This window comes from Mustela nigripes, chromosome 3 (genome assembly GCF_022355385.1).
Source record: "Mustela nigripes isolate SB6536 chromosome 3, MUSNIG.SB6536, whole genome shotgun sequence".
Classification (NCBI taxonomy): Eukaryota; Metazoa; Chordata; class Mammalia; order Carnivora; family Mustelidae; genus Mustela; species Mustela nigripes.
In genome coordinates, this window is record NC_081559.1 from 156131575 (window position 1) to 156142125 (window position 10551).

Genomic DNA, 10551 nt, shown 5'->3' on the forward strand with positions numbered 1-10551 from the left:
AGACATAACACAAACTACTATCTCAAGATACTTTATATTTTCAATATTTTTCCATGACAGTATATCTTTGCAAGACCAGGTTTTTAATAGTTGTGATAAAAAGTACTATGCGAACAGCATAGTGGAAGAGAAAATGATACTGATGGTGTCCAAGCTTATTCCAAGGTTTGAGAAGATGGCAGTGTTCACAGTTACTCATGGTTATGACAGAAATTGTTATTAAGTTGTCTGACCCCAACTGTTAATAAACTTGGCTTAGGTGTGCTGTGAAAAAGTTACTGAAACACTAAAGGGCACCATGAGCTGAGAAAGTTATTGGGGGCATATGTGGCATAGGCAAAAATACACTAAAACCAAAGTCACTTCATTGTTCATTTTCTACCTAAAAAATTCTGTAAACAGTTATATATGAAAGGGAAAAAAATATATACAAACATACATACAAAGTTTGCATTTTTATTGAAATCTTGTGTTAGGTATCAAACAAAATCTGCTTTCTTCAGATAAAAATATTCTCTCAGATGTCTCCAGATAACTGCTTAGTCTAAGTTGGTCCTTTAATGTCTTATTTTACTTTTATTGTCCTCATGAAATGTTCATATACACTCAGGATGTTCCCAAAAGAAATTTTATCGTGTAAAGGATCGTACATGACGACCTCTACCACTGCCTCCACTAACAAACTTTCCTCTTGAGCCTCCACTGCCGCTATTTGCACTTGCCCAGGAAGGTCCAAGACCCCCACGACCTCTGGAAGCACGGTCACGAGGACTTGGACGGTAGCCTATAAAAGAAAAAATATAATTTTTAGTCATAACATCCTTTCCTTTCCCACTATAGAAATGTAATCTATAAAACTGAACTCAAATTAAGACAGAAATTACTCATTGCCCCTTGAAAATCCGTGTGCTGGTTCTGTGAATATGGTGAAGATTGCTGAACTGTCCACTTTAAATTAAATTGTATGATATGTGAGAACTGTATCTCAAATAAAGCTGTTATAAAAAAGAAAGTGCTTTGGAGCCAAAAGCTACTTCTGATCAGAAGAGTTCCGAACTTGATATAGTAGTGTTTTAGGAAAAACAGGTTACATGCTTACACACACAAGACAATATTATAAATAAAAACAGAATATACTATATGAAGGTATCTCTATTATTAAAATACGTCGGTCAAAAAAGTACCTTAAGGATTGGCTTTCACTATTGAAATATAAAATAAAGCATGGGATGCCTGGATGGTTCAGTCAGTTAAGTGTCCAATTCTTAATTCAGCTCAGGTCATGATCTCGCAGTTGTGAGATTGAACCCCTGTGTTGGGCTCCGGGTTCAGTACAGAGTCAGCTTGAGATTCTCTCTCCCTTTCCCTCCGCCCCTCCTGCTCATGCTCTCTCTCAAATAAATAAATAAATAAATAAAATCTTTTAGATTACAAAGAATAGAGCACATAACTATGAAACTGCCCAGATTATATATATATATTCAGAATCCAATGTTGATTATTCCTAAAGGAAATACACATTGAGCATTCATTTGCAGATACAAAATTAAACTCCCTTTAGAATACTAAATCTATATTCGAAAATATTTTCTCCCAGAATGAGAGTATATGACATCCAACAATTTGAAAAGAAGGATTCACTTCTCTCTCTCAGCAGTATCAACTAGGAAGGATGTATACCTGTAGAACTAAGTGGCCGTAATGGTGGAAGAGGGCCCCTGTTAAAGTTGCTCTGGCCACCTCGACTTTCATTGTAAGTTCCTCGAGGAGTATTCTGAGCACTCCAACTGGAGCCTCTTGTTCCCTCCCGACGACTGTAGTTTCCTAAACACAGATAACACAATCAAGATCTACTACTTCAGTTGTATTACAAAAAACTCAACACTTGGGGCACCTGGGTGACTTAGCTGGTTAAGCATGTGTTTTGGTTCAGGTCATGATCCTGGGGTCCTGGGATGGAGTTCCACGTATAACCTAAAGTATAACTTCTACAAGTATACTCTGATAGTTTCTAAAAGTTTGAAGCATTTTTAAACAAGAATAATGTTTAACAGGGGCACCTGAGTGACTCAGTTGTTAATCGTCTGCCTTCGGCTCAGGTCATGATCCCAGGGTCCTGGAATCTAGCCATGTGTCGGGCTCCCTGCTCAGTGGGAAGCCTGCCTCTCCCTCTCCCACCACCCCTGCTTGTGTTCCCTTTCTCACTGTGTCTCTCTCTGTCAAATAAATAAATACAATCTTAAAAACAAATGTTTAATAAATCACAGAAGCAAAAAACATCATGCAATAACTAAAAGCAGCCACCTTTAACAATCCATAAAACAAGTTTTGTGGGGTTTTTTGTTAATTCCATAACTGTAGCTTTAAAAAGAGGTAAGATTTGTGTTTAAAGCTCTGCTGTGCAGTGGTCGCCCTAGGTCCCATATGGAGGATGGCATTTTGAAATAAGTATGACACAGGTGTACAACGTTGGAAATGGAATTCAGTAACAGATAAAATCTTGAAGCAATTTAAAGGAGATTAAATGGGGGTGCCTGGCTGGCTCAGTTAGTAAAGCGTGTAACTCTTGATCTTGAAGTAATAGGTTTGAACCCCATGTTGGCTATAGAGAGTACTTAAAAATAAAATTAAGGGGGTGCCTGGGTGGCCCAGTGGGTTAAACCGCTGCCTTCAGCTCAGGTGCCCTGCCTCTCTGCCTACTTGTGATCTCTTTCAAATAAATAAATAAAATCTTTTAAAAATAAATAAAAAATAAAATTATGGGGAAAAAAGGATTAAATACAACATCAAGAAGCAAGTAGATAAGGGACCCAATGGTGAACTACACAAAAGAATCCTAAGAGGGGTTGCCTGAGTGGCTCAGTTGGTTAAGCAGCAGCCTTCAGCTCAGGTCATAATCCCAGGATCCTGGGATTGAGCCCATGTTGGGCCCCCTGTTCAGCAGGGAGCCTGCTTCTCCCTTTCCCCACTGCTCATGCTTCTGCTCCTGCTCTCTCTCTCTCTCTCTCAAGTGAATAAAGAAACTCTTAAAAAATCCTAAAAAAATTGTTGGTAAGTGGAACTTACAGATACTATTCAGAATGTATAGATACTTCTCAAAAAGGATAAATACAATTCCCAATGTGAAAGAGGACATAATTAGCCAAGTGACTTCTTTTAAACTTATCACTAAACAGGCAATTAATTAAACATTAACTTAAAGATTTTTTCTATCCAATAAAGTACTCTGCAAATAGTTAACCACTGGTATGAGGTAGTAGCTTAATTGTAATAACTGAAAAATACTTCATTGGAATCATTTACATCTAAATCACTTCTATTCAATACTCTAATATGCCAATACTCTAAAAAGAAATGCTAAAAAGTCACCTTTTGAAGCAGGTGGTGTGAAAAACCTATTCTGACTGTGAAAAGCACCCCGTCCTCCTCGATTGCCTGAAAATCCACCACGAGAAGAAATCTTCTGTGATACTTTGAGTGGCCGTTTGGGTGGGGGTATTCCATCTTGAGGGACCACTTCTTTACTCTCAGCCGCAACAAAGTCATCCACGTGCATAGATGGTGGTCTGCTTGTGTTCTGTTTTCTCTGACGAAAAATATCATGGGGTCGTATACCCTGTCCAAATCCTCCCCTGCCCCTTCCTCTTGGTGGCGGCACAACATGGGCTCGTTTGGCAGGTTCAATGTATTCAGATTTCCCACTATTAAAACAAAAACACTCCATGAAAACTTTTTTTTTTTTTCAAATTTCCAGTGAATATGTAAGTTAAAGTTTGCAATACTGAAAAATCCATTTCAATTACTTCTTCATTCAGTTGTGTTAATGGTGCAAATATCTGTTACTCTCCAGGGATACACAACAAAACTAGCTAAGAATGGTACTCACATTCTATAGCTATGATTAACCATTATTTAAAATAATACAGCTCACCACTTGTTCAAACCTTCCAAAGTCTCATAAAGTAGAACAAGGTGACAAATGTACTGGGTATATCCTGGTCAAAATATTATCTTTAAAAAAAAAAATCCAAACAATATTCATGACTCATGTATTACATCACCTTCCTTTTTTCTCTATAGTTATGTGGCTATCTTAAAGTACATAACAATAAGTAAGCTTCCATGACCATAATCAAGATCTTCCGTATAATAAATTTTACCTTGAAGTTATAAAGGTCTCATGCTTGTGCTTCCCAAGTTTGAATCCTTTAGTGGTCTTAGTTCTCCCTGGAGATGATGGCTCTGACAAGAATGAGCGCTCTAATTCTGAATGCAAGTCAAAGTCACTACAGCATTTTTCAGAGAGCTCAATTAAGTCAACCTTCACCTGTAGTCATAAAAATTAAACAAAATGAGAAATACATCTTACATTAATTACTAATGTAACATTCTATTACAGGAATTTGTATTTCCTATAGATCATATTTAACTCTCATAATAAATAAATTATAGGTCTGCTCCTTTCCCTCATCCTTTCTTTTTTTTTTCTTTTTTTTTTTTTTTTTAAGATTTTAAGTAATCGTTACACCCAACATGCATGCTCTGCCAGCTAAGCCAGTCAGGCATCCCTTTCCTTCGTCTTTTCAAAAAGCAACATCATTGGTAGTTAAAGAAAAAAATCTTAGGAATTCAGATGAATTTTGGGGTGGGGTAGAGTGGCATTTCTCCCCAAAGAAGGGCTGTCTGCTGTCTGACAGGAACTCAGGATTTATCTATATAAATTAACAAAGTAGCATCTCCAAAACTCTTCCAAAACAATCTGAAAATAACATACTTTGTAAGCCTTGTATAGTCACAATATCTGTAATAAAAGGATTCTGTGCCACAGTTCTCAAAGTTCCCTGCATTAAGTGATGGTCTAATCTAAGTTTACTTCCAAAGAAATAAAAAATTATGTTTACTTAAGTCTTATTTAAATTTAGCAAACCCAAGACCCCAAATTTTCCAAACCATGTAAAGTTCTAATCTTCATCGCAAGATAGTTGTGTTTCGACATAAAAGTTATGAAACAACAACTTCTAACACAAATATTTTCGATCTGTGATACTAAATATGGTAGCCACTAACCACACATGCCTATTTAAATTAATTAAAATTAAATAAAAAATAAAATTCAGTTTCTTAGTTATATCAGCAACATTTCATTACTCAACAGTCACTTAAGATTAATGGCTACTATACTGGACAGCGCAGGTTATTGAATATTTCTGTTACTGCATAAAGTTCTATTGGACAGAGCAGTTCTAAAAAAATCATTGAACAATTTACACTAAAAGAGAAATTAAGTCTTGTTTTTAAATTTTTAAGTAAGCTCTACTCCCAACATGGGGTATGAACTCATGACCCCAAGATCAAGAGCCACATGCTGGAGCTGCCTGGGTGGCTCAGTTGGTTAAGTCTGACTCTTGATTTTAGCTCAGATTATGGTCTCAGAGTCCTGGGATTGAGCCCTGTGTCAGGCTTCCCTGCTCAGTGGGGACTCTGCTTTTCCCTCTGCCACTCCCCCTGCTTGTTTCTCTTGTTCACCCTCTCTCAAAAAAATAAATAAAATTTTTTAAAAAAGAAAAAAAAGAGTCATTAGGTTCTACTGACTAAGCCATACAGGCACCCCAAGAGGAATTAATTCTTTAACGCAATTTATTTTTTATTTATTTTTTTAAAGATTTTATTTACTTATTTGACAGAGAGATTACAAGTAGGCAGAGAGGCAGGCAGAGAGAGAGAGGAGGAAGCAGGCTCCCTGCTGAGCAGAGAGCCCGATGCGGGACTCGATCCCAGGACCCTGAGATCATGACCTGAGCCGAAGGCAGCGGCTTAACCCACTGAGCCACCCAGGCGCCCCTTTAACGCAATTTAAATAAAATCTTGTGAATATTTTTTAAAAAGGGAAAGGAGCCTTCAATATATTAAATATACCTTAAACGTAAAGTAAATAATTCTTTTAGTCTCATATGCAATGAGATATGATAAATACTAATACTCTTTGGACCACAGAATATCCAAATATATTTATTTTTTTGATCAAGAAAAAAAAATACATGGTACAGTAATATGTAATAAATCATCCTCCCTAATACAGTCTGAGAAGCATAAATCAGAGTGCTTTAAATTTTAAATGTTTATTTATACTCTTACCTGTTCGCAGCATTATGTTCAAGAGCATTTGTACCTATACTACAAGCAAGTTCTTTACATTTCCCCCAAATTAAGAGCCAACTGCCAAAATACTATTCCTCTCCTTAAACCCCAAATGAACTGTAATTTTGGGGGATACTTTTCTCTATTTTATACCCTAAAAATACAAGAAAAATGCTTCAGAGTACTTTAGCAAAAACATACTTTGTGCGTTAAAAAAATCTCATTCTTAAATATACAATCTAACTAGAAAGAACTGAGTGTTCTGGATACCATTAGTGGGTAATTGATACAAAAATAATGCAGTGCTTGTCCTCACATGGGCTTTTAACAGCCATACACTATCTAATTTGTTTTAGTGCTAACAATACACATAAAAAATGAAAAAAGTCAACAATAACTTTTTTCTAATATTTAATAATAAAATTATTTATACCAAATCCAGATCTGTATCAATCTCTTCAGCCTGAAATGGAGTGAACCACATGGATTTCAACTGATCATCCATGACATCAGCTAGCACATATGCAGTCCTAGAACAAGAGAGGTATTTGGTAAAACACTTAATTCCAAAATCAAATATTCCAAAATCAAATACCTTCTAAGCAAAATCTGTGGAAGGTACAATTAAAAATGCTACCCTCAAAACCATTAGCAAAATAAGTACTTAAAAACCAAGTTTATTATATTGTACCAACACATACAAAACTGTATTTAATTTTTCCAAATAATTTCATCAAACTGAATAGTCATTATGCTTCAAAAGTACAGTGCTTCAAAGATCAAGAGGCATATAACCTCTAGAACAGGGATCAGTAAACTATGGCCCCCATTCTGCAAACCTGCTTGTATATAGCCAATAAGCTAAAAATGCTCTATTTTTTAAAGTTTTTAAGTTTTTAAAAAAGCCATAAGAAACAAACAAGATGCTACAGAAGAATATGCAACAGAGGCCAAACATCACCTACAAAGCCTAGAATTTTTACTATCTGGTCCTTTACAGAAAAACAGTTCACTGGCCCTCTTTAGACCCCAGTCATTAAATAGACATTATCTACTTAACCAGAAAACTGTTTATTTTACCTATTGTTAAACAGATTCTGGAGAGACTCTGGAGCTGAAAGTACTGGTTCTACATCCTGGTCACCAAGGGGTAAAGGATCGCCAGATGATTCCAGCATCTGCTTAAGTCCAACTACATTGTCCAACAAAGAATCCAGATTGTCATCATCTTTTGAATGTTCCTAGAAACAGACAAAACCAGAGTAAGATGATGCAGGTAAAACTTGAACATTTATGCCCATAATCTACTGATTCTTTAGTAGAAAATGTTGTATTTTTTGATTACTAATAAATTTGGAATACCATCAAAAACTTATCAACTTAATATTAAACATGTTCAAATAAAACAAACATGAAAAACATTTGTCCTTTTATTTCTGAAGAAGGGTAGCAGGGGGTACCCTGCATTCAAACAATAGATAATTCAAAAACTATTGCCCTCTTCCTTAAGATTCATATTAGTTCATATTAGTATGGAGAATTTCACCCCAATTATTAATTTAAAGAGTATTTCAAACTTTTTAAGTACCAACTGAGGGTTCACTATCTAAAAAGGCCACTATGAAAAACTTGTATAGTCAAAAAGAGAAGATAAATTTATCTTGGGATTGAACTGTTTTTATCTTGTTTCTATTTTTTTCCTTTTTTTTTTTTTTACCAAAACAAGCTTCTCTAGTTCAAGGAACAAATTTTCTGGACTTTCTTCTTTGCTTTGTAGAAGCTGTTTTAACTCTGCAGCATTAATACTCATTGTCCGTGATGGATGAGCTCCCTCTACTTCCATGAGACCACTATCATCTCCACAACATCCCTGTAAATGTCACATACAAGTTAAATTTGAGAGCAGAGAAATTTGCAAAGATGCTTCCAAACTTATTCAGATATTTAAGCCATTTGCTGCAATCTTCCCCTCAATATTTTGGTTTTTACATTAATATAAATGGCTAGTTTTAAGAAAGTCAGCTCAAGACTGAAATACGTCTCTTTGAGTAAGACTCAAAAAATAAACAGGTAAACACACATACTCAATTGACTAGCAGCAGATTTCTCAACAAAAACATCCAATGCAAATACAATGGCACTTGCAGGACATGTAATATACTGACTGATACTCAATAAAATGCCTACTATAATAAAGAACTGATGGAACCTAAATTTATCTTTCTGGAGTTAAGGCAAACAACTAGAGAAAACAGTAACTACCATATTTATGGCTATATGCTGTCATGAAAAAAGTTATTATTTCTTGCTTTAAAAAGTAAACAATATAATATAATGAGTTTTGGCATGACAATAATTTAATATTAGAAAATTCATCCAGCTAACCAAGTCCTGATTCATGAAAATAAATCTATCCACATTGTCACATATGCTAGAACACTTAAGTAGTTCCAAATCTTTACAACACAATCTTATTTTATTATTTTTATTTAGGTCTAATTAACACACAGTATTATATTAGTTTCAGTATACAACAGTGAATCAATATTTGTATACATTGAGAACTAATTACTACAATAAGTCTAGTTACCATCTGTCACCATACAAAGAAAGCCGTCTCACAAAATCTAGGGTCAAATTTAGCACAATTTGAAGTATTCTGTATATACAATACTAACAGAAATAGTAATAAAGAATTTTTAAGAAGATTAAAAAAAAATACTATATAAAATTATTTCAGGAAAATGAAAATGAAAATTCTATCAAATTTGTGACATAGTTTCAAATCAAATTCTATTCATTTGTCAAGCACAGCTATTTGTATTAAACACATGCTTCATATTAAATATACTGCTTGTATATTAAGTATAATGTTAATTATAAATATTTTATATAGTATAATTATAAATAAATATTAAATATAAGGCTTGTATTAAATCATACAGGACATTGTATCAATACTCTGGGAAAAAGATGGAAAGACATGCTTTCTGACCTATTCAGAAAGAGGGGTGGGAAATGGTAAAAAGGCCTGTAAATGATCTATGAAAAAGAAATATAATAACATGTTTTAAAGTGTAGAGAAAGAAAGTGATCTCAAAGGCTTCACAAAGAGGGATGAATTAAACAGGAATTATGAACAGATTACTTTTATCGAGAGAGAGAGAAAGAGAGAGAGAGACCAAAAGTTAAGAAAAGCATCACAAGGAAAGATGTGTATATGTATGAAATTTAAGGATGATGGCATAGTATAAAATGTTTTCTAAGGAAGAAGTTGTAGCAAAGGTAGCTTTTTGGCCATAGAGTAAATAGTCTTGAATGCCATGCTAAAAAGTTTGGAATTTATTTAACAGATACCAAAAGTTATTTTAAGATGAAGGGACATGATCTGAGGTCTGATTTACAAAGATATGAACTCACACAGAGCTCTTCAGAAAATATGAGAGAAGTAAATGTTTGGAAGGAAACTGGAAAGAAGGCTGATGCAATACTCTGCAAGAAAATATCAGTAAAGGTATAAGAATTAATTTTTAAAAACCTATATATAAATTCTAGAGTGGAAAAGTACAGTAACTGAAATAAAAAACTGAGTAGAGGGGCTCAACATTAAAGATGGGTCAGCTGAGATGATCCACTTTAAGGAACAGACAGAAAAAAATGAAGAACCACAAACAAAACCTCAGAGACCTTCCAGGTACCATCAAGAGCATCATCATACATATAATAAGAATCCAGAGAAAGAGTCACAAAGAATATATGAAGAATTAATAGCTGAAAACACCCCAAATTTAATGAAAAACACTAACCTATACTTCCAAAAGGATCAACAAACTCTGAGAATAAACCCAAAGAAATTCATACTCAGACACATCATGATTAAACTATTAAGAACCAGACAGAGAATCTTTTTTTTTTCTTAAAGATTTTATTTATTTGACAGACAGAGATCACAAGTAGGCAGAGAGGCAGGCAGAGAGAAAGAGGAGGAAGCAGGCTCCCCACCGAGCATAGAGTCTGACTCGGGGCTCGATCCCAGGACCACAACCTGAGCCGAAGGCAGAGGTTTTAACCCACTGAGCCACCCAGGTGCCCCAAAGACAGAGAATCTTGAAAGCAACAAAAGAGAAGTGACTCAGCTAATCAAAGGGATCCTCAATAAGATTAACTATTTGTCATCAGAAACCAATGGAGGGGCACCTGGGTGGCTCAGTGGGTTAAGCCTCTGCCTTCAGCTCAGGTCATGATCTCAGGGTCCTGGAATCAAGCCCCGCACAGGGCTCTCTGCTCAGCAGGGAGCCTGCTTCTCCATCTCTCTCTGCCTGCCTCTCTGCCTACTTGTGATCTCTCTCTCTGCCAAATAAGTAAATAAAATCTTAAAAAAAAAAAAAAAAAGAAAAGAAAAGAAAAAGAAAG

At 35.1% G+C, this 10551-nt stretch overlaps 1 protein-coding gene across 1 annotated transcript in view; it reads right to left on the reverse strand.

Annotated features, from left to right (window-relative positions):
- Positions 1-436: 436 nt before the first annotated feature.
- Positions 437-10551, reverse strand: part of VIRMA (vir like m6A methyltransferase associated) — a 57999-nt gene continuing 47884 nt past the window's right edge. The window contains exons 18-24 of the mRNA XM_059394868.1: positions 7856-8008; positions 7219-7379; positions 6572-6668; positions 4161-4327; positions 3370-3701; positions 1681-1824; positions 437-784 (exon numbers count right to left, since the gene is read on the reverse strand). Of these exons, the coding sequence (XP_059250851.1) occupies positions 630-784; positions 1681-1824; positions 3370-3701; positions 4161-4327; positions 6572-6668; positions 7219-7379; positions 7856-8008 (1209 nt within the window). The 3' untranslated portion in view covers positions 437-629. The remainder of the gene's footprint in view (positions 785-1680; positions 1825-3369; positions 3702-4160; positions 4328-6571; positions 6669-7218; positions 7380-7855; positions 8009-10551) is intronic.